A 25,185-nucleotide genomic window follows, 5' to 3' on the forward strand; every position below is an offset into this window, starting at 1 on the left:
CGAACGAAGCCTTAGATCGCGAGATTTTGCTGGTTCCGCATTTTGGGTCTGGAAGGTGGGGGAGGAGTACTAGGCGGGTTCAGTTGCTCACACCCGCTTACACCGGCTCTGCTTCGGTTCCACCCGGGCTTGGAGCTGTGGCGGCGCCGGCTTCGGCTGCCCGCCGGCTTCGGACCTTCCGCTCCTTCCCGGTTCCGCGCGGACTCCGAGTCCTGACCGCGGCGGGGGCCAGCGGCCCCTCCCCTCCGAGGACAGAAGATGAGCTTCCTCTTGTGAGTGTGGCCGGGGCTCCGGGGCTGGGTGAGGGCCAGAAGGGGCGATGGGGCGCCTGAGGCGAGGGCAGTCCCCCGGGCCGGGGTAGGGGTGCCAGGTGCTTGCTCTGCTAGCGCTCGGAGTCTTGGGGGAGTCTAGGATGTGGGCAGAAGCCGACGGAGATGAAGGTCGAGGCAAAGGAAGCGGAGCGAGAAGGTTGGGGTATAGAAAGGCCCCGAGGCCGGTAGCGCCTCGAAACTTTTACGCCCGAGTGCGCCTGAGGGCAGAGAGACGATCCGGGGCTCCCAATTTCTCTCAAGTCCCCAGTCTTTTAGTAACGATGCATGCTGACTAAGCTTTTTTATTCCACCGTACGCCAGCTTTATTATCGTCAGGATTAAATTACCCCCGCGGAAAAATGCCGCCCCTGGAAAATGTGGGAGTGTCTGTAAAGTTAAGCTGCGGCCTTTACAAACAGTTCTGATTCAGCCCATTTTGTGAATTTGTGTAATGAACTAACATCTTTTTAACTCAGTAGAATCCTGTTTTAGAGATGGCTGTTGGACCCAAATGAGCCTTCAAGTGGGAAAACTTTGTAAATTCTCTGATGATTCTTAAGCACATTAACGTTTGGGAAGCATTGCTGTAACACATTTTTTTCCTCGAGTGGCCCTCTCTACCTAGTGCACTGCTTAAATATGTATTGTATGAGCGAATCCATTTTTAGTTATGGGCATCACCCACATACTTGACATCTAAGTGTATCATAACCAGAGTTCACTCCGTTTCTTATTGTGAGAAATTTGGATTCTTTTCTAGTATTTTGCTATTGTAAAATAGGATTACAAAGCTTTGACTAACAGTCGCTTTTCCCCTCCTTTGGATGATTTTTTAAGCGAATAGCCTTCAAAGTGAGATTACTGTATCAAAATCTATTTGATTTATATTTTAATTGAAAGTTTCCTTATTACCAGAACAATCCCCCCCATAACCAGTCTTTTTCTTATGTTGATGTTTAGTTAGTGGTTTGTTTGTGGATGCACAGTTCTTATTTGTTTTTTGGACCTAAATATGGCTCTGTTTATTTCGTTTAAACTTTGTTTTGTTGATAGACAATTGACTTTACGCTTTTTGGCTATTATGAATAATTATGCTATAAACTTGTGTATAGATTTTTGTTTTGGATGTATGTGTTAATTCTCTTGGAAATTTCCCCACAGCCTCTCTAGCGCTTGTTAATTGAATTTTTGATTATAGCACATCCTAAGTGGATGTGAAGTGGTATCTCATTGTGATTTTAATTTGTTTTTCCTTAATGATTAATGATGTTGAGCACCTTTTTGTGTGCTTATTGACAATTTGTGTATATTCTTTGAAGTAATATCTATTCACACACTTTGACCATTTTTTAAATTGGCTTGTCTTTGATTTTAAGTTGTGAAATTTATCCTGGATATAAGTCCCTTAATCACATCTGCGTTTTACAAAATTTTCTCCTATTTTGTAGATTCTTTTCACTGTCTTGATGGTGCCATTTGAAGCACAGACGTCTTCATTTACATGAAGATCGTACAGAACCTTGAGACATCTTTTCTTGCTAGTTTTCCGTATTTAGCTTCCTGTCATTCACAGCTTGTTTTTATTGTAAAGGGCCATTCCCTCTAATGTAATACTTCCCTATTAAATTTGGCTCTTTATTATGTTAAACACAAGCTTTCCATGTTAGATTTTTATTGTTTTCATAACTCCTTTTTACTTAACAATCAGTCTTATTTAAAATTCAGATTACTCAGGTAAAGTGAAAGTCCTCAGTCTTATTTCCTTCCCTTCCTGGAAGTAATCACCAGTATCAATTTGATGGGTGACATTTTCTGTGCATTTACAAAATAGACTTCTGCCGTACATTTCATATTGTAATATGTGTGGCCATGTATTGAAATCTGTCTATGTGAATTCATGTAGCTCTGTCTTGTTCTTCTTAATTGCCATATGGTATTCCATGATATAGATGTGTCATACTCATTTCACTGCTAGTAAGCTTTAGGATTGTTTCCAGGTTTTTCACTATTAAAAACAATCTTGGAAAACACGTCCTTATTCATATCAAGGACAGATACCTAGAAACAGAAGGGACACATTGAGGAGCATTTCACATCTGTTCATTTGTCACTGTTTTTCTTTCTGAATTATATAATCATCTCTTTAGCCCATTTTTCTAAAGCCTTTTTCTTAACCAATTATAAAAGCCCTTTATTATGTAGTTCACACTTTGTAATATGTATTACAAGTACTTTTTTTTTCTGAATTATGGAAGTTTTAATTGTTATAGTTAGAAATCTGTCCATTTTTTTACAAGCTTTGTGTCATATTAGGAAGACCTTATGAATGGTGTGAGATAGGAATAAAAGCTTACTTTCCCTCTCCAAAACCAGTTGTTTATTTTCCCTGCCATAGATTCCAAATGTTAGTGATTCTTCTGTAGTTTGCTTTGATGGCACCACAAATATTTTGATACAGAAAACTGGATTTTTAAGCTCTAAGAGCCTTAGAACTACCACTCTCACAGCACTGCTTTCTGTAGATGAAAACAGGCCAAAAGGAGGTTAGGTTTCTCGAGTCATCACAGAGTTAGTGGCAGATCAAGAACTAGAATCCAGGTTTTTTCTTCTTTTGGTTAGGTTGCCCTTTCTATTATACCAGACTGCTTTGTGCAGCTTAGTAAAATTGCCCTCTTTGTGAAATTGTGCTGCTATTCCTGTTTCTGTGTAGGGGAAACTTTTTTAAAATTTTAAATCTTTATTGTGTGTCCCCTACCCCCACATTGTCACACTTTTCAGGAAATGTTTTTTAATTTCAAAACAATTTATATGCCTAAAATTTTCATTCTATGTCCGGTCCTAAAAATTTATATACTCTTACTTTTAACCTAACAGTAGTAGCCGCTCTTCTAAAACATTCAAACCAAAGAAGAATATCCCTGAAGGATCTCATCAGTATGAACTCTTAAAACATGCAGAAGCAACTCTAGGAAGTGGGAATTTGAGACAAGCTGTTATGTTGCCAGAGGGAGAGGACCTCAATGAATGGATTGCTGTTAACAGTAAGTTTTTTAATAACTTTCAACATTACTAGTTGATAAGATTTTGCTAAAATCTTTGTGTTAATGAATTTTCTTTTATGCATGTGAATGAAAGTCACTCAGTCATGTCCGACTCTTTGCGACTCCATGGACTGTAGAGTCCATGGAATTCTCCAGGCCAGAATACTGGCATGGGTAACCATTCCCTTCTCCAGGGGATCTTTCCAACCCAGGGCTTGAACCCAGGTCTCCCGCATTGCAGGCAGATTCTTTACCATCTGAGCCACCAAGGAAGCCCTTTTGAGTGTAAGTATCATAATAAAACATTATCTGTGAAGAAACACGTAAGTGCAAATACATCCAAAGTGTTTTCTCTTCAGGGTGTAGTTGTGTGGTTGAGTAGAGAGACCTGAGGGAGAAACGAAGAGTGCTTTGGGGTAATCTCTGAGAATGGTCTGAATTGCTGAGTAAGGGCAAATGAGAAATTGATAAAACACAAAGATCATACCTGTGATGGACATAACTTTGTAGGGATCCATCTTCACAGTTGTGCCCCAACTGCCAGCATCTTTCGTTTGCCTATGTATACAGAAAAGTCAAGCATACTTGCTTTGGTCAGTCACTTCATTATTGTGACTTTGGAGTAGTCAGAAGGAAATTGAGAGCCTGGGAGAAAGCAGAGTGATCCATGAGCTGAAAGTCACTCTGAGTTCAGGAAAGTAAGGGCATGACATGGGAGGGTATGCTGAGACTGGAGCATCATTTTGGAGCCCATCATTTTTGAGATGAGATCAGTTCTGGATGATAGGGTTTAAGTCTATTAGGAATTTCTGTTGTTCCAGGAATCTTTAGAACTTTTTAATGGAAATTTTCAGACATACAGACATAGAGAAACTAGTAGAATGAATTCCCAGGTATCTGTTATCCAGCTTCAGCAATTATCAATTCATGGCCAGTTGTGCTGTTTCTGTACACTACCCTGATTATTTTGAAGGAAATCCCAGACATATTTCTGTGATAATGAAAATGTATCTTCACTATGGCCATTTAGCACTTAAAATGTGGCTACTGGGACTGAAAGTGAATTTTAAATTGCACTTCATTTTAATGTAAATTGCACTTCATTTTAATGTAAATTGTCCTGTGTGTCTAGTGGCTACCATGTTAGTACAGATTTGGAGCTTTGGTCAAATTCAGGTTTGATTTTGTTTAAGACTGCATCTCAGGTGGTGGTACATACTTCCAACGGTGTAGATGCTTCTGCGTTGATAATCATTGCCTTGGTAGTGTGGTCTAATAGGAATATATTGTAAGTTATAAATGTAATTTAAAAATTTCCAGTAGCCACATTAAGAAAAATTTTATTTTCCTCAACTCATTAAAAAAATGTTATTCATATTACTAAGGGAAAAAAAACAAGGTGCAAAAGTATATAATGTGTTTTCTTTTGTGTTAGATGGGATAAGGAAACTTATGGGACAAGAGACAGAAAAAATTAGGAGGGGGAAGTTGGAATGGTTGGCATTTGATCTTTTTTAAAAAGTATTTATTCATTTGGGTGCGTTGGATCTTAGTTGTGGCGTGCAGGATGTCTCCTTGCCGCTCATGCGAGCTTCTCTCTAGTTTTGGAGCATGGGCTCTGAACTCACGGGCTCAGGAGTTGCCCAGTGGCATGAGCGATCTTATTTCCCTGACCAGGGATTGAACCTGCATCCCCTGCATTGAAAGGTGAATTCTTAACCCCTGGACCACCAGGGAAGTCCCTAGACTTTTTTCTCTCTATATTTTTATCTCTCTTTTGTTATGTGAACCACGTTAAGTATTATCTATTCAGAAAAGACCCCTTTTTTGTAATCTTATTCAAATTATCTTATTCTTTTTTAGATTTTTTACTTGACGGATAGTTGATTTACAGTGTTGTGTTAATTACCGCTGTACAGCACAGTGATTGTTATATATACATGTATTCAGTTATGTCTGTGTTTTTTATATTTTTCAGTATTGTTTATCATAGGATATTAATTCTCCCTACTGTTAGTAGGACCTGTTGTTTATCTGTTCTGTATATAAGAAGCTTAGTTACTTCACTTAGTATGATAATCTCTAGGTCCATCCATTTTGCAGCAAATGGGATTATTTCGTTCTTTTTTTTGCCGGGGGGGAGCCAGCATGCAGCATTTTCGTTCCCCAACCAGGGATTGAACCCATGCCCCCTGCATTGGGAGCACCTAGTCTTAACCACTGGACCAGCAGGGAAGTGCCATATTCTGTTCTTTTTTATGGCTGAGTAATATCCCATTGTGTACATGTGCCACATCTTCTTTATGCATTCATCTGTCTTTGGACTTTTAGGTTGTTTCCACGTCTTGGCTATTGTGAAGCGTACTATGAACATAGGAATGCATGTATCTTTTTGAGCTATAGCTTTGTCTGGATATATGCCTAGGAGTGGAATTGCTAGATAATATGGTAATTCTATTTTTAGTTTTCTGAGGAACATCCATAATGTTTTTCACAGTGGCTGTACCAACTTATATCCCCACCAACATTGTAGGAGTGTTCTCTTTTCTCCACATCCTTTCCAGCATTTGTTATTTGTCCACTTTTTAATGATGGCCATTCTGACTGGTGTGAGGTGGTACCTCATTGTAGTTTTGATTTGTGTTTCTTTAATAATCAGTGATGTTGAACATCTTGTTTGTTGTTGTTTCTCATCTTTATTTCTTTGTTTTTGGCTGTGCTGGGTCTGTATTACTGTGTGTGGGCTTTCTGCACTGTGTGTGGAGCATGGGGGCTGCTTTGTAGTTGCACTGGCTGCTTACTGCAGTGGCTTCTCTTATTGCCCAGCACTGGCTCTGTGGCACACAAGCTTCAGTAGTTGTGGCACATAGGCTTATAGTTAAGGCATGTGGGGTCTTCCCAGATCAGGGATAGAACCAGTGTCCCCTGCATTGCAAGGCAGATTCATAACCACTGTACCAGCAGGGAAGCCCCAGTGGTGAACATCTTTTCATGTGTCTGTTGGCTATTTGTGTATCATCTTTCATTCTGAAGGAATCTGTTGGCCTTCTTCAGCCTTAGATTTTTCTTTGAGACTTAACTGCTCTAATCAGCTAGTCTCAACCTTTTGGTTCCAGGGTCCTTTTATTCTCTTAAAAATTATTGAGAACCCAAAGAGTTTTTAATTATGTGAGTTGTGTTTAATGATCCTGTGTTAGAAATTAAAACTGAGCAATTAAAAATATTTTTTAATTCATCTGAAAATAGCAATAGTAAACCCATTACATGTTAACATAAACGTATTTTTATAAAAATAGCTATTTTCCAAAATAATGTTGGTGAGAAGTATGGCATTGGTTGCAAATCTTATTTAATGTCTGATGGCTGGATTCTCGTACTTGCTTCTGCATTCAGTCTGTGTGGTGTCACACCATGGAGCCTCTGGACAGCTCCAACATGCCTCCTAAGAGAGTGAGAATTCAGAGCAATTAAGATGTTTCTGACCTCAGTTTCCCCTATGAAACAGGGAATCTCTGGACCATATTTTGAGCAGGCCAATAGAACCAGCACACCATCTAGGCGCATTCTTTGTTTTGAAAGAGTATTCAGTGTATTACTTTCTTAGAAAACATGACTAATTTAAGAGGAAAATTTATAAGTGAGGGGGTTTTGCATAAAATTCCTTTTAACACGGTGGAGCTTTGTTATTCATTTGTTTTTTAAGAAACTTGGAAAAGCCCTAGTTGCATTTAGGTAGTCTTTTAGACAGGGAACTGAGACATTTTAACAAATCTTTCCAAGGCTTTGTGGTTCTCTCTGCGCAAAGCAGTATGTTTCAGTCAGTTACGCCTGAGTTTCTTACCCCCTTCCTCTTCTATCTTCTTCCGGTTCTAGCTGAAGCTCTTTAAGGAGGTATCCTTGACTGTCAGCTTCCCAAGATGTTACCTTTCCTCTGATTCTTCTAGCACTTTTTGTTGGCCTTTGGACGCTCCCTTATGTTGTATTATCCCACTCTTGATTTTGTCCTTTTTGTTAGCTAGAGACTCTAGGACAAGGGACTTTATCTCTTGTATTTTTTATGTCCTCAATATGCACTGGGTCTCAATTTTTTATGATAAATTAGATTTTTTAAATGCCTGATATAGCTGAAACACCTCCCTCACAGTATATTCACAATACTTTTCCTCTCTTTCCTAACACAAATGGTCTAGTCGAGACTGATAAGGTATGGATTTTCATTTGCTTGGATATCATCAAATTGTATATTCTAATACAATAATTACCTTTAAGTTAGAATTTTTGGGTTTTTTTTTTTCCATTTATTTTTAAATGAAACAAAGATGAGCATTTTTAATGATAAAAGGTACAATTCACAAAGAAGATAGACATCATTAACCATTAGACACCAAACAACAAAGATACATAAAACAAAAATCAGAAGATATATAAGGGAAAATAAAAAAAATATATAATCGTACTACTACTACTAAGTCATTTCAGTCGTGTCCGACTCTGTGCGACCCCATAGACGGCAGCCCACCAGGCTCCCCGTCCCTGGGATTCTCCAGGCAAGAACACTGGAATGGGTTGCCATTTCCTTCTCCAATGCATGAAGGTGAAAAGTGAAAGGGAAGTCACTCAGTTGTGTCCAACCCTCAGCGACCCCATGGACTGCAGCCTTCCAGGCTCCTACGTCCATGGGATTTTCCAGGCAAGAGTACTGGAGTGGGGTGCCATTGAGACATATTAACATTTCTCTGAGACTATTTTATCAAGTCCAGAAAAAATTAAGAATAGGAGCATCTTGAATAATGTCATTAATAATTTAAATATAGTAGATTTTATTTATATTAATTTGAACATTTCATACAAAGATAGGCACAATAAAGGACAAAAATTTCAAGGACCTAACAGAAGCAGAAAAGGTGGCAAGAATACACAAAAGAACTGTATAAAAAAGCTCTTAATAACCCAGTTAACCACGATGATATGGTCACTCACTAGACCCGTTCATCCTGGAGTGTGAAGTCAAGTGGGTCTTAGGAAGCATTATTATGAACAAAGCTAGTAGAGGTGTTGGAATTTCAGCTGAGCTATTTCAGATCCTAGAAGATGATGCTGTTAAAGTGCTACGCTCAATATGCCAGCAAATTTGGAAAACTCAGCCGTGCCACAGGACTGGAAAAAGTCAGTTTTCATTCCAATCCCAAAGAAAAGCAGTGCCAAAGCATGTTCAGATTACTGTACAATTGCATGCATTTCACATGCCAGCAAAATCCTTCAAGCTAGGCTTCAGCAGTACATGAACTGAGAACTTCCAGAGGTACAAGGTGGGTTTAGAAAAGGCAGAGGAACGAGAGATAAATTGTCAACATACCCTGGATCATAGAAAAAGCAAGGGAATTCCAAACAAACATCTACTTCTGCTTCATTGACTACGCTAAAGCCTTTGACTGTATGGGTCGACGACAACAAACTGGAATATTTTTAAAGAGATGGGAATACCAGACTACCTTACTTGCCTCCTGCAAAACGTGTATGCAGAACAAGAAGCAACAGTAAGGGACTTCCTTGGTGGTCCAGTGGTTAAGAATCTGCCTGCAATTCAGCGGACACTGTTTTGATCCCCGGTTTGGGAAGATCCCACATGCCATGGACCCGTGCACTACAACTACTGAGCCTGTGCTCTAGAGTCTGTGAGCGGCAACTGCTGAGTCCATGTGCCACAGCTGAGTCCATGTGCCACAGCTGCTGAAGCCCACCCACCCTAGAGCTTGTGCTCAGCAACAAGAGAAGTCACTGTAGTGAGAAGCCTGGGCACCACAACAGGGTAGCCGCCACTCTCTGCAACTAGAGAAAGCCCTCACACAACAACAAAAACTCAGAACAGCCAAAAATAATAATTAAATAAAATTATTTTTTTAAAAAAGAAGCAACGGTAAGAGTTAGACATGGAACATTGGACTGGAATCAAGATTGCTGGGAGAAATAGCAGCAATAGCTGGGAGAAACGACCTCAGATATGCAGATGATAACCACATTAATGTTAGAAAGTGAAGAGGAACTGAAGAGACTCTTGATGAAGGTGAAAGAGGAGAGTGAAAAAGCTGGCTTTTAACTTAACATTCAAAAAACTTTAAGATCATGGCATCCGATCCTATCACTTCATGGCAAATAGATGGGGAAAATGTGGGAACAGTGTCAGATTTCATTTTCTTCGACTCCAAAATTACTGCAGATAGTGACTGCAGCCATGAAATTAAAAGATGTTTGCTCCTTGGAAGAATAGCTATGTCAGTACTAGACAGTGTTTTAAAAAGCAGAGACAACACTTTGCTGACAAAGGTCCATACAGTCAAAGCTATGGTTTTTCCAGTAGTCATGTATGGATGTGAGAGTTGGACCATAAAGAAGACTGATCGCCAAAGAATTGATGCTTTTGAACTGTGATGCTTGAGAAGACTCTTGAGTCCCTTACGTCAAGGAGATCAAGTCAGTGAATCCTAAAAGAAGTCTACCCTGAATATTTGTTGCAAGGATGAATGCTGAAGCTGAAGGTCCAATACTTGGGCCACCTGATGCAAAGAGCGGACTCATTGGAAAAGACCCTGATGCTGGGAAAAATGGAGAGCAGGAGGAGAAGGGGGCAGCAGAGGATGAAATGGTTGGATGGTGTCATTGACTCAATGGACATGAGTTTGAGCAAAATCAGGGAGTTAGTGATGGACAGAGAACCCTGGTGTGCTGTAGTTCATGGAGTCACAGAGTTGGACATGACTTAGCCACTGAACAATAACAATCTTATATTCTAAACAAATGTATTTAAAATTTTGTATCTCATACATTGTTACTTGATGTTCATAGGGCGTTTAGAAAAACTGGCCAAAAGATAAACGTTACTAAATTTCAAAGAGTAGAATTCGTTTTGTGATTCAGTTATATATATACACATATTAATTTTGAAATTGTTTTCCATTATAGATTATAACAAGATATTGACTGTATCTTGTAACAGTCAATAATCCCTGTGCTATATATACAGTAAACCTTTGTTGCTTGTTGCATATCTTTTTTTTTTTTAAATTAGAAATCTAGCATTCTATTCATGCTGAGTCAAACAAGTAGAATCAAACTAAACCAAGGCAAACAGACTAAATTTTTTAGTTAGGCAAAAATTCAGAAGTTTTCTAAAATTTATATGTTATGCACATTATATATATGAATACAGAGTTTTCTACTAGGTTTGATAAAGGCTTGAGAAAGAAAAATTAAAAAAAAAAAGGAAACGGGAGCACTGAATAAGAAATATAAAAAGTGAAACAAACGCGATAAAAGTAAAATTTCCTCATATGGTCCAGTTGTTTTTAAACATGGTTGCTCGTTAGAAACATATCTGGAACTCTGGCACAAAAAAAATCTATTCCTATGTATTTGTATTTTTCAAAAAATTCCAAATTAATTCTGATAATGTGTCCAGATTTTAAGAAGTGATTACAGGTTTTCCTATTAAATGGTAATTTTGGTAATACAGAATTCTGTTATTTTTCTTTTGACCAATCATGATACAGTGGTATTAAATGAGAGATAGTTACATAATCATAGTAGTGGGAGATATTTATCAATTTTCACAGCCAGACAAAAAAGATAATTACAATTGTAAGCCATAATGGGGACATGATTAACCTAAGAACATAATTACATACAATTTGAGGGGTCAAGCAGAGTGATGTGGTAAATGGAAGTGCATACCTGCACATGTTTTCATCCACCCAGTCAGTCTGTCTTTTTGTTGGTGTATTTAATCCATTTACATTTAAGATAATTATTGATTGTGTATCCTGTTACCATTTTCTTAATTGTTTTGGGTTTATTTTCTGTAGGTTGGTCTTTTCCTTCTCTTGTTTCCTGCCTAGAAATGTTCCTTTAGCATTTGTTGTAAAGCTGGTTTAGTGGTGCTGAATTCTCTTAACTTTTGCTTATCTGGAAAGCTTTTGATTTCTCCATGAAATCTGAAGGAGAGTCTTGCTGGGTAGAGTATTCTTGGTTGTAGGTTCTTGGTTGTAGGTTTTTCATCACTTTAAATATATCTTGCTATTCCCCTCTTGCACATAGAGTGTCTGTTGAGAAATCAACTTTATAGTCTGATGGTAGTTCCTTTGTATGTTATTTGTCGTTTTTCCCTTCTTGCTTTTAATGTCTTATCTCTGTCTTTAGTTTTTGTCAGTTTGATTACTGTGTGTCTTGGTGTGTTCCTCTTTCGGTTTATCCTGCCCAAGACTCTCTGTTTTCCTGAACTTGGTTGACTACTTCCTTTCCCACATTAGGGAAGTTTTCAGCTATTGTCTCTTCAAATATTTTCTCAGTTTCTTTCTCTCTCTTCTTCTGGGACCCCTATAATCTGATTATTGGTGCATTTAATGATGTCCCAGAGGTCTCTTAGGCTATCTTAATTTCTTTTCATTCTTTTTTCTATATTCTGTTCTGCAGCAGTAATTTCCAGCATTCTGTCCTCCAGATCATTTGTCCATTCTTCTGCCTCAGTTATTCTGCTATTGATTCCTTCTGATGTATTATTCATCTCTGTTTGTTCTTTAGTTCTTCTAGGTCTTTGATAAACATTTCTTGCATCTTCTCAATCTTTGTCTCCATTCTTTTTCTGAGATCCTGAATCATCTTCACTATCACTATGAATTCTTTTTCTGGAAGGTATCCTGTCTTCATTTAGTTGTTTTTCTGGGGTTTTATCTTGTCCCTTCATCTAGGACAGAAATTTCTGCTTTTTCATGCTAATTAACTTCCTGTAATACGGTTTTTGTTTTAGTTGCTGGGGGACTGTGATTCTTCTTGCGTCTTCTCTCTGCCCTCTGATGGAAGAGGCTAAGAGGCTTGTGTAAGCTTCCTGATGGAAGGGACTGGTGGTGGGAAAAAGTGGGTCTTGCTCTGGTAGGCAGGGCCTTGCTCAGTAAAGCTTTAGTTCAATTATCTGCTGATCGGAAGGGTTGTCCTCCCTCCTTGGAAGCTTTTTGGCTTGAGGCGACCCAGCCCTGGGTTTTATAGGCTTTATGGTAGGGTTTAGTGGTGATTTCCTAGAGGGTTTACGCCAAGGGGACCTTCCAGTGCCACGGACGCTGTAGTGAGCCCCTGTTGACCTATGCCTCCTCAAGAGACCCTCCAACACCAGCAGTTAGTTTTGGTTCAGTCTCCTGTGGGGTCACTGCTCCTTTCCTCTGAGTCTGTGCACACAAGGTTTTGTTTGTGCCCTCCAAGACTGGAGTCTCTGTTTCTCCCAGTCCTGTGGAAGTCTTGTAATCAAATCCTGCTGGCCTCAAAGGTCAGATTCCCTGGGGATTCCCAGTCCCTTTGTCGGATCCCCAGGTTGGGAAGCCTGATGTGGGGTTCAGAATCTTCACAACAGTGGGAGAACTTTTGTAGGTCACCCACCCAGTGGCTGTGGCATTTGATTTTATCATGATTGTGCCTCTCCTACCATCTCGCTGCAGCTTCTTCTTTGTCTGTGGACATGGGCTATCTTTTGGTAGGTTCCAGCATCCTCCTGTCTGTGGTGGTTCCGTAACTAGTTGCAGTTTTGGTGCTCTTGCAGGAGGAAATCTAAGTGCACGTTCTTCTACTCCGCCATCTTGAACTGGAAGCTCAGTTGCCATTAAGTTATTAATATCTCTAGTATTTTCCTGCTTACAGGCTGTTTAAAAGCTTAGTATATTAAAAATAAGTGTATATTAAAAGTTTACTTAAGGGAGTTCCCTGGTGATTTCAGTGGCTAAGACTCTGAGCTCCCAGTGCTGGGGAGATCCCACGTGCTGCAACTGAAGATTCCACATGCTACAACTAAGACCTGGCACAGCCACATAAATAAACATTTTTTTTTGTTTACTTTAGGTGTGACAATTAAAAAAAGAATTTATAGTGCCCCTGGATTGTTGAATCTCCTGAGGATTCTTGACTGAATCCTGCAGTTGAAAGATCTGATGTTTTATTGTATTTACATGGACATTTTAACACAATTCTGCTATTAATTTTCCAGCTGTGGATTTCTTCAACCAGATCAACATGTTATATGGAACTATCACAGAATTCTGCACTGAAGCAAGCTGTCCAGTCATGTCTGCAGGTCCAAGGTACTTATACTGGCTATTATATAGGTATTTGAATTACTAAATAAAGCTAATCACCAATTGATATAAATTAAATAGTATAGACTTGTTGTTTTTCTTGCCTGTTTGCTTGTGAAAACAAAAGCTTACCTTTAACCTTTTAGTCATTAAATACTTGGATATGTGTTTCCCAGTGTTTTGATTTTTTATAATTGCATTGTAGTAAGTATGAATGTTCCGGAGAAGGCAGTGTCATCCCACTCCAGTACTTTTGCCTGGAAAATCCCATGGACGGAGGAGCCTGGTGGGCTGCAGTCCATGGGGTCGGGTCGCTAAGAGTTGGACACAACTGAGCGACTTCACTTTCACTTTTCACTTTCATGCATTGGAGAAGGAAATGGCAACCCACTCCAGTGTTCTTGCCTGGAGAATCCCAGGGACGGGGGAGCCTGGTGGGCTGCCATCTATGGGGTTGCACAGAGTCGGACACGACTGAAGTAACTTAGCAGCAGCAGCAAGTATGAATATTCAGTAGGATCGGAAGTAAAGAAATTTAGGTTTATCTTGCTTTTGCAAAAGTTATTTTTTCAATTTTGTTAAATTTATGGTTTTGTTTGTTTTTTAAATTAATTTCTTAGAATTTTTAGTTGACCTTTAATATTTGATTTTTTTCCTTGTGTTTATTTAATTACTTCCAAGTTGTGCTGCTTTAGTTACCTGGCTTAAAGATGCTAGATTAAAATTTCCTGACTAATAAATTTCTAGAAATATTGACAAAGAGGTAGAACCCTTTATCACCCACAAGATTAAGATGTTATAGAATTAATGTTTTAGTATCCTTCCAGTCTTTTTTCCTATAGCAATTGATTGCTTTTATGTGATGACAGATGGTATTAAGAGATTTACCTCTTGGGAAAAAATAGTCCTTTCTGAATTTGCTATCGTTTTTATGTAAAGGTGAAAAAGGTCCCCAGTGAATTTGAGTTCTGTGATTATTACATTATTTTAGGAGAGATGTTTTTTGTTTTGTGAAGTATTGTTTTAGCCCTCAAATTTCCTATCTTTGGCTTAAATGATTCATAAAGTGAAGTTTTATTTATCATTCTAGCTTAGCAAAAGTGAGGTAGAAAAAAATGCATGCCTAAGATTTATTCTTTAGAACCCTCTCAAAAAAACAGGGTTTTGTAATCTTGGCTCTATTGATAATTACATAATGGCCAACAAGCTCAGAATATGGAGGATCCACCAGCACCTTACCCACTCCCCAGCACCCTCTGTCTAACTGACAGGAACTCAGTTCCTTGGCCTTTCTCAGGGCTGTGTTGTAAAACAAATTCTGGCACAGCCAGCTGCCATACTGTCTTTTTCTTTTCCGTTATATTTCAGAATATTGTGTAAGTTGAGTCGGCCCTCCATATGCATGGTCCCTCTGCATCTATGGATGCAACCAACTGTGGGTCGTAGCATTTACTGTTTGAAAATATCTGTGTATAAGTGGACCTCTGTGGTTCAAACCCATGTTGTTTAAGGGTCAGCTGTCTTTCTGCAGGGAACTCCCAAGTAATCTTCAGTAGAACTTTGGTTAATTTGCTAAAATTGTGTGTGTGTGTGTGTGTGTGTGTGTGTGCATGAACACACTTAACAACATAGACATACTGTGAACCTACTATGATTATAAGTTGCAACATGTATTTGAAAACTTTATTACTAAAACTTTTTTCTCTCCAGATACGAATATCATTGGGCAGATGGTACTAATATTAAAAAGCCAATCAAATGTTCTGCACCAAAATACATTGACTATTTGATGACTTGGGTTCAGGATCAACTTGATGATGAAACTCTTTTTCCTTCTAAAATTGGTGAGTTAATGTTGTAGAACTAATATTCTTTTTAAATGATAAATGTGTTATGTTCTTTTTAATGCTCTATTAGTGTAACAAAATCCAATAAAGACTGCCAGATTTCTCTACAGAAAGGTTATAGACGTGTGCTCCTTCCAGCCATGTTTGTGTCTGCCTGTGTTTCTTCGTCAGTACTAGTTGCCTCTCAGTGTTTCTTTTCTAAAATGGGTAAATGAATTTCTAGTATAATGTTCATTTTACAAAATATTGAAAAGATCGAGCATTTTTTGGCTTATTGATCATTGTGTGTTTTCTGTTTATACCCTTTTTCTGTTTGTTTATGTTAAGGCTATATTGGATCTTTGTCGTGCATGTTGTATTTTTCTTTAGGTTGCCTTATTGACTTATTTTGTTTATGAGGGGTTTTTGGCTATGTATATTATTTTGACCTATTAATCTTTGCCTTTATGATGATTGGATTTTAATACAATGATCAGAAGGGACTTTCCTACTTAAAGATAATAAAAATATTTGTTGATGCTTTTATTTAGTTCTTTTGTGGTTTTGTTTTTAAATCTTTGTTCTGTCAGGAATTTTTTCCCAATTATAAATGCTAGTCAGTTTGTCCGGTACCATTTATCAAATACATGTGTCTTTTATCCCCTAATTTTCGTGTGTGTACAGCAAATTGACATATGTTTTGGAGTCTTTTAATGTCTTTATTCTTATAGAAATTCCCACTGTTTTAGTTAGCATAGCCATGCATCTTTGAACATCTTGTAGGGCTAGTCTCTCTTCCTTGCTCTTCTTTTTCAGAATACTCACGGCTATTCTGGAAAGTTTGTTCTTCCAAAGAATTTATAAACATTTTGTCAAGGTAAAAAGAAGACCTGTGAGATTTTTATTAAGATTTCATTCAGTTTGTAAATTAATGTAGGGATTCTTGTTCTCTTGACAATACTGAGTCTTTCTATCCAAGAATAGTCTTTTAATTATTTCTTACTCCCTCTTGGAAAAATTCTGTATTTTACTTTAGTCCTTCAAGTTTCTTAAGTTTATTCATAGGCACTTAATGTTTTTATTGATAATCTGGTTTCTAACTGGTTATTGTTTAGTATATAGGAAAGCTGTTGATGTATCTATGAATTTTATAATTGACCATCAGTTTCTGACTATTTCTTTTGGATTGGTTTTCTTGGGTTTTTACAGTTTATAGTCACATCAGACTAAGGTAATAGTAATTTCATCTATTCTTTTCTGATAAATATACTACTTGTGTACTCTTAACTAATTGCAGTAACTAGTACTTTCAGAACAGTGCTGAGTAAAGGGGATGAAGGCAAACATCCTTTAATTTCATGTGAGTGCTTCTAGTCTTTCAGCATTAAGCAGAAATCTTACTTTTGGTTAGAGGTTTGTGAATTTTTAAAAATCAAATTGATTGTAGGGTTTTATCAGATGCTCTTCTATTTTCTGTTGTTGATCGTAAGGTTTTCTCTATTTTTTACAATGTTCCGCTGCAAGAGGTTTTTTTTTTTTGTTTCTGGATATTTTGATTAAGATTTTGGCATTGATATTCATGGATGTGATTGGTCCTTGTCATTTTCAGTATAGGGTATCTAATGAACAACATATTGTTAGATTCTGTCATGTCTGTTTGGGTTGCTATAACAAAAATACCAGAGACTGGAGGTCTTATAAGCAATAAAGATGTGTTTCTTAACTTCTGAAGTCTAGAAGTCCAAGATCAGAGGCCAGCATGGTCAGTTTCTGTCATAGGTCCTATTCCTGGTTTACAGATAGTAAGAAAACAGTCTTTTTCTTGTATCCTCACATGGCAGAGAGGGAAATCATCTCTGTTTCTTCCTATAAGGGCACTAATTCTAGCCAAAGGGGCAGAGGCCTTATGGCCTTATCACCCCAAAGGCCCCACCTCTTAATACCATTGTCTAGGGTGTTAGAATTTCAATATGATTTTGAAGGAGGCACAAAGCCTGCAGTGTGGGAGACCTGGGTTTGATCCCTGGGTCGGGAAGATCCTCTGCATTAGGGCATGGCAGTCCACTCCAGTATTCTTGTCTGGAAACTCTGTCATGGACAGAGGAGTCTGGTGGGCTACAATCCACGGAGCCACAAAGAGTTGGACACGACTGAGCAACAAAGTGTGTGCACGTGCGTGCATACACACACATTCGGAACATGGCAGATTCCTTTTTGAAATCTAATCAGAGGCTTTCAGGAGAAGAATTTATGTCATGTTGTTGTATTTGGTCTGTTTGCTGTTGGTCAATTTTTCTGTTCTATAAAGCCTTTTGTTTCCTTTCTCATAGATCCTTTATTGTATATTGGCTGTGCTTGAATGTTAAAATCAGCTTGGAAAGTGCTTAGATTAAAATAAATCACTTGTATATATTTATCAGAGTCTCCCTCTTAATGGAGGTAAAGAATACTTTTGTCATTATTCTCCTTTCTTCAGCTTCCCAGTTCTTCAATATTTTATCCTAATGTTCTGGAATTATTTCCCCCTTCATTAGCTATTATCCAGATCTTAACTTATGCCATTATTTATTGTTTTAGACAAAACTTGATTGTTACTCATTTTTAAGCTAATATATCCAGCTTATTAATATTCTTTTTAATAGCAAGGTGCCCATTTGCTAATTCTGAGAGAAAAAGGATTTGACTTAAAAATCCATCTTTTCAATACATGAACATAAGACCAAGTCCAGAAAAACATGTCCATAGCCCTCAGAATAACGTGTGAAAAGGCATGCTGTTACAAAGACTGGGGATGAGGGCTGGAGGAACACATACATCAGCTTACAAGAGCAAAATACACTGGATTTCAAACTATTAAGGACTGGTTGAGAAGTCAAGAATACAGAGTGCAGGGAAGGAGAAAGTGTTTAACTTTTGCTTTCTGAAAAATTAGAGAAAGGGCCATGTTCAAGAGCAGCGTAGTGTCATTAGGCCAACTGCTGGAGGTTATTGGGAAGCAGTTGCCTTCTTGTGTGTGTGTTAACTGTACTCAGTGCCTATTGTATTGTCTTCTGTGCCTGTTTCCTGAGAAACATTGATCTTGTCAACAAAATTCTCAGGAATGCAGCCAGTCAGATCCCCACCTGCACTGCTTGGAGAGAGATGACTATGATCTCTCCCAGTTCTTTTAGGAGGAGATATTTATTTTCTCTGAAAAATAAGGAGGTGCCATTCTTCCCCTTTATAGAAAGTATTATTCCTCTTCTTACACTATAGGGAAATGGAAATAGCACTTAAAAAAATTAAATATAAAGTTGGGGACTCCTAGTCTAAGAAGGAAGACTAGATTTTCAGAGTACCTCAGAAGATAAAATATTTATTTGTAGACAGTAGATAACAATGACTCAAGGTGTGCCTTTTTCTTTTGCTTGGGAAAGTTTCCAGTCCTGGTGGAGTGTGTGTGTGTGTGTAAAAATCTTTTTAGAGTTATAAATTGCCAAAAGTAAAAATTTTCTATTTATAGTCTAAACTGTAAATAGAATTTCCTGGGAGTTCCCTGGCAGTCCAATGGTTAAAACACACTTCCAATGCAGGGGATTCGAGTTCGATCCCTGACTGGGGAGCTAAGATTCCCAACAGGCTGCATGACAGGGCCAAAAAAACAAGAAACAAACAAACTTGTTGCCATTAATTTTAGGGAGAAATTCTCCAGTATTAAACAAGTAAAATTCAACTTTGATTCAGCGTCATCTTCCATAACCTGTCACTTGTGCCTGCTATTCTAAGGCAGTCAGCAAAAGTGTGGTATGAGGATACCTCACATACTTAGGTTTGGGTGGTTTTTTCCCTTGCCTTTTTGAAAAATATATATATGAATAGAAGCTTGTATTTGTGAATTTGTGTATTGGAGATGTTCATAGCATTGTCTAAATTTTTCTGCCATTTATTTTCCTCTTACTGATAAAAGACTGATTGAGACATATATATATTACAGGTGTCCCGTTTCCTAAAAACTTTATGTCTGTGGCAAAGACCATTCTAAAGCGTTTGTTCAGGGTTTATGCCCATATTTATCACCAGCACTTTGATTCTGTAATGCAACTTCAGGAGGAAGCCCACCTCAACACCTCCTTTAAGCACTTTATTTTCTTCGTTCAGGTAAGTTGAATTGCATTGAATTTGGTGTGTCCTTTGACATGGACGTATTTGAATTGGTAATTAATAAAGAGTATTTATAGTATCTTATTTATAGATATAGAGGTAAGCATGCAGCTCTCCTGTTTTATTCCCTTTTTCTTGTTTATTTCTTTGATGTACATAACAGAATAGAAGGCATCACCCCCATTTGGGGCCTTTTGCCTCTGGAGAGACCTGCCCCGGTCTCTGATTGGAATATGACATGAAGCACCAAGCACCCAGGGAAGCTTGTCAGCACCCTCACGTCCCATTGCCACTGCTGAATAAAGGGATGCCATGGGAAAAACATCTGGGGTTGTGTCGTTTCATGAGATGTCTATGCCTGGAGGAGAAACTTTTGGAAGAACTTGTTAGCTACTATCTTAAGTTTCCAAAAGTCTACTTCAGGCTGAATCTTACGAAGTTAGCAGCTAGAAATGTCACAAAGAACCACCCCTTCAGAGGTGTGGCGTATTTCTTTATGGGCCCTTAGTTGGAATTAGAACTTTTTAAAGTCAAAATAATTCACATTGTTTGAAAAAAATGATCAAAGAATAGGGACTCCTTAGCCTAACTTTAGAAATATATAATTCTTTATGCAAATATAAATATATCTCTCTATAGATATTTTGATGGGAAAACCAGTAGCTTTTACAGTAGATATAATATATCCAATTCTCTGTACCACACAGAGGAGAATGTACTGTGCTTTCTTTTTTGTCTTTCTTAGAGATTGTTGCCTGTCATAGATAGTATGTAGATGTAGGTATGGAGGCCACTATCTATTAAGTCCCTTGTATTTTAAAATAGGGAGTAAAAATGATCCTATTTTAAAATATTCATAGATTATTTCATCATTCTTTTGGATTTCAGAAAGCTGGAGTTGGGAATCCTTTCTCTGAATGACATAGAGTTTTAATTTTAGATCTTTTTTTAAATTTTGTTTTTCTTCTTTTTTTAGGAGTTTAATCTGATTGATAGGCGTGAGTTGGCACCTCTTCAGGAATTAATTGAGAAGCTTGGATCAAAAGACAGATAAATTTTTCTCTGGAACAGTTACCTTCTTGCTTCATCTACTGCTAGAGCTATCTCATTGCTTTGTGTTATAGACTAGTGATACAGACTTTAAGACAGGATAAAAAGACACCAATTGTCTGTGTCTACTGATAAAATTGTCCCAAAGGTAGGTTGGCCTAATACCTTCAGAGAGAAAAGTTCAGGACATGCTGAATTTGAGGCACTGTATGATCACTGCTGTTACTACCACAGTCATTTCTGGTTGTAGTATATGAGGACCAACTTGTAGTTTATTAGTTTACGTATTCATGTACTGAAGAAGATGACTAAAGTCTGATTCAGGTAGCAGCATGATGGATATAAAAAATTTCTACCAATAATTTGTTAACAAGCTTCCAGAACAAATTTCCTAATAATGCAGTCAGATCGGTTTTATTCTGCCTTTATTTTACAAATAGAAGAGGCATTTTGAAATTAGATTAAAAACGTTTGTGTCACTTTGGATAACCTTTTAGTTTGAAGTTTGTATGCTCATGTTTTTATAGGTTATATACGTGTATTTTTTTTTCAAAATCCATAATTGCAGTTTAAATCATCATAAGACATGGTATGGGAGCAACCAGAGTTATTTCTAAAATGACTTTATTTTTTAATCTTCATTTGGGATTTTATTCACAGCCTGTCTGGATTTTTAGTGTGTATCAAAGAATTTTTTAAGGCATCTAAGAATTAATTGTCTTGCAGATTTTTATTTTGAAAAGCTTCATTCAGATTAATTTTAATATGTAGGTTTTGGCTGAGAAAAGGAAGACTTCCAAAAAAATTATAACAAATTTGGGGTCTCAAAAACCATTATTTTCATTCATGTTTTTGGTTTCAGAGGCCTTGAAATTTGGATAGAATAGAAGAAAGTACTCAAGAGTATTTGATTATTTTGTTTTGAGTTTTCCTTAAAATAGAAACTACTTCTATGTATTTTTATTGTGTCTTGAGACTTAGTTAAGGGTAGTATAGAAATGCATGAACTTTATCCCAGTAAGGTTAAAACATAAGGAAAACCATAATAAAAAACCTTAAAGGTATGCACATTTTATAACCCAGCTAAAAGTTTGGTGTGCTACATGTTCTTTAATCTGTGTGTGTGTGTGTATGTGTGTGTTGGGGGTAGGGGGGTATATGTTTAAAGGAGACAAAAATGGGATAAGTAAAAAAAAACTTCATTCTGTTAATAGTCAAAGGATGGATTGGCATTTTATTCTGTTTTAATTGTTTTTGTATCAAAACTTGAAATTTTTCTGTTGGGGTAAAAAGAATCTCCTTTAGTGAAGAAAAGATCTAATTTTCATTAGATTTTTCAGATTTAGACTGTTTGAGGTATATTGAGGCACACATATTACTAAAGACTTGCCAGACTGGCAACACTTGAAATTCATCAACATTTGTTTCAGAGCTATGATTTTTTGCAAAGTACTCACCATGTTCCTTGATACCTTTGGTTAAGGTTAAATTTGAAAGTTTTTTTGTTATTTATTTTTATTATTCTACAGATTGTAAAGAAAAAATGACTTAGAAACTCCATTTTTGTAATAACTGAATTTCAGTAAATTCTTAAATATATATAGAATTTTAAAGGAAACAAAACATTTTATCTGATTTAGGCTGAAACCATACATCGTTGTTTTGGGAAATAGTGGGGAAATCCCTTATTTAAAAAAGTCCTCTATGAACATTCTATAATCCTCATTTTAAGATTATCCAAAAGAACCATCAGGCATTCTGTATGTTTATGTTGATCATTTCCAAACAAGAAGGTTTTTAGAATGTTAGGATGTTACTGCCTCTTGACTTTGAACATTGTTGGCTTTAATTAAGTCTGCTAGGAATGAAATATTTCTCAAGTAAGATTATATTTTTATCATTTCTAATATTTCAAGTATCATCAAATAAAAGTATTTTTACTTTCTTTCATTTATTTTCAGTGGTAGAAATCCTCCCTCTCTTCATGACTTAGAGCCCTAAAACTAAGCAACTAAATTAACAATAGTAGAACCAGCTTAATAATGGGACATAAATTTTAAAATTTGTTGGTAATTAAGAATTCAGGTAATTCAAAATGTCCCTTTTTAAAAAAAAAAAAAAAAAAGCAATACCAAAAAGCAGCATTCCCAGTTAATCTGGCTTAACCAACAGTGCAACCAAACATTAGTGTTAACATTATTTACATCCAAGGCCAGGGAGTGAACAGGAGAGATGGAGCAAAGGGCAGAGAACATGGAGAATAGAGCACCTTCTTGGCTTGGCTGGAAGGCCAGCCTTTGATTAAAGTTGGATGGAGTCAGTCTTTCTTTGACTCCTCTCGATCTTGATTTATCTCCCTGAGTAACACTCACTCCCCTGGCTCCTCCTAATCAGAAGTCCTCTCTCAGTGTCTCATCACTGCTCTTCACACCCGACTAAAATCATGGTTGGCTAGTACTTGCTGAATTATGCAGTTAATCCTATGGTGCTTTAATTTCCAGGCCTTTAAAAAAAAACTTTTGGACAGTGATGTGCAGATTTTTGTTTAAATAGTGAAACTTCCTTGTACTACAGTTTTTGTATTGACAATCAAATGGCTCCTTTATTCTTTGCCAAACTGTGAAAAAAGTGGTTTTCAGTAGGCTGCCAGTTAACAAAGTATTTCCTTTCATCTTAAGACCTGTAGATCCTTAGCTCATGTAGCTGCCTACTTGAGAAATGCACATCTGTATTCATCATGACATTGATAACAGCAAAAGGAAAGTTTTTCTAGTAGAGCAGAGGCAAGAGGAGCAGTCCTCATGGTGACATTAATTTTTCAAATATTTTTGAGATTTCATGATAATGCTGTTTGGCCCTGTCTCTGAGCAGTGAGGTCACATTAGAAGTGGAGAAGCTTCTGAACATTACATCATTACCTCATACGCATAAACAAACCACTCCTAAAGAGTGTAAGTCCTAGACATTTGTTTCTAAGCAGCTTTAGTCATGCTGCTGCTGTCGCCTTTGCCTGACTGTAGGAGTCTGTCTCTGCTTTCTGTAGAATTCTGGCCTGAAAATACTAGCTGGGACACCAAACCAAGCAGCTTCAACAGGGACATTATTTCCTCCTAATACCACTTCAGTAACTGGTTCAGGACTTGGTTTTAAACTATTGTACAATTCTGGCAAAGAGGGAAAATAGTAGCTCTTCAGTCTTCCTGTGCTTTTGCATTAGATTTTGATATTTCAGACTGTAATGGGCTTTGGGGGATGATATTATCTGTGGTAGCAGTAATTTTACTGAAGCAACTGCATTGAAATTCACTTGGGTTTTCTCTCATCAGATTCTGTTTCAAACAAGTATTCTGTAAATCCGAATGGATTACCAGTGTGCTATAGATTTATTATAGGACAACATTCTATGTTTGGTCTACATTGAAAATAACTTGCTTAAGTTAGTCTTGATTATCTAAAATATTTTTAAATGTTCTTTACATGAAAATTTATTTTGTATTTTTGAACCTTTAGGGGCTTTTATCTATTTTTCTAAGTCGGTTAACTGTACTTTTTAAAAAAAGTGTTTTGTATCTACTTTTGTAACTTCATCAGAATAAAATATATTGAAAGAAAGAAAGGACTGATGAAAGTATGTCTCAACACATTTGTTTCTATTTAACTGTGAAACTTGAGAATTTTGCAGGGTTTGTGGAAGATTACCTTGGCTTATCATTTAGGAATGAACTCTTAGAAGAAAGGGAAGTTCCTAAGTGAACTAAATGTATTATAATACCAGGGCCCCACCCCCGGGAAACAAACTGTGCCTTGGGATGCAGTGGCTAAAACCCATCCCAGACAACAAATAAGTTTTCTCCTTACCACACTGGACAAGCTCTTGACCTCTTTTATACATTGCTGATTATGAGATTGAGAAAAGGGAAGAGGAAAGACTAGACTCATTAATTTTCTGACCTTGAAAGGAGTACTCAGCATATCTGTAAGATACCCCCCACACCCTAAACAGCCATTTTTCATTATCATAGGAGAAATACTAGTTATTTTTAGAGGTTCAAATTACAGATGCCTAATTTTAGGTCTGTTTAATATAGCATTGCTACAATTGTTTTGACCTATTGCAAAATTCAGACTTAAATTGAAGAAAGTAGAGAAAACTACTTGGCCATTCAGATATGACCTGAATCAAATCCCTTATGATTATGCAGTGGAAGTGACAAGTAGATTCAAGAGAGTAGATCTGGTAGACAGAGTGCCTGACAGGAGGCAGTGACCAAAACCATCCCACCAAAAAAGATACAAGAAGGCAAGGTGGTTGTCTGAGGAGGCTTCACAAATAGCTGTGGAAAGAACAAAAGGAAAAAGCCAGGGAGAAAGGGAAAGATACAGCCAAATGAATACAGTGTTTCAGAGGATAGCAAGGAGAGATAAGAAGGCCTTCCTCAATGAAAAATGGAAAGAAAACAATAGACTGGGAAAGACTAGAGATCTAGTCAAGAAAATTGGAGATATCAAGGGAACATTTCTTGCAAGGATGGGCACAGGAAAAGACAGAAATGGAAAAGACCTAACAGAAGTAGAGAGGCCTCCCTGGTGGCTCGGGCAGTAAAGAATTCACCTGCAGTGCAGGAGACTTGGGTTCGACCCCCGAATTGGGAAGATCACCTGGAGGAGGGCATGGCAACCCACTCTAGTATTGCCTGGAGAATCCCCA

At 37.5% G+C, this 25,185-nt stretch overlaps 1 protein-coding gene across 1 annotated transcript; it reads left to right on the top strand.

The window, feature by feature from the left end:
* On the top strand, positions 1-24,096 carry MOB1A (MOB kinase activator 1A). Its single transcript, XM_061431881.1, has 6 exons — positions 1-272; positions 3,186-3,352; positions 13,374-13,467; positions 15,172-15,305; positions 19,261-19,424; positions 20,404-24,096. The coding sequence occupies exons 1-6, from the start codon at positions 259-261 to the stop codon at positions 20,479-20,481; spliced, it is 651 nt and encodes a 216-aa protein (XP_061287865.1). The 5' UTR covers positions 1-258; the 3' UTR covers positions 20,482-24,096.
* The last annotated feature ends 1,089 nt before the right edge of the window (positions 24,097-25,185 follow it).

This window comes from Bos javanicus, chromosome 11 (genome assembly GCF_032452875.1).
Source record: "Bos javanicus breed banteng chromosome 11, ARS-OSU_banteng_1.0, whole genome shotgun sequence".
NCBI classification, from domain to species: domain Eukaryota; kingdom Metazoa; phylum Chordata; class Mammalia; order Artiodactyla; family Bovidae; genus Bos; species Bos javanicus.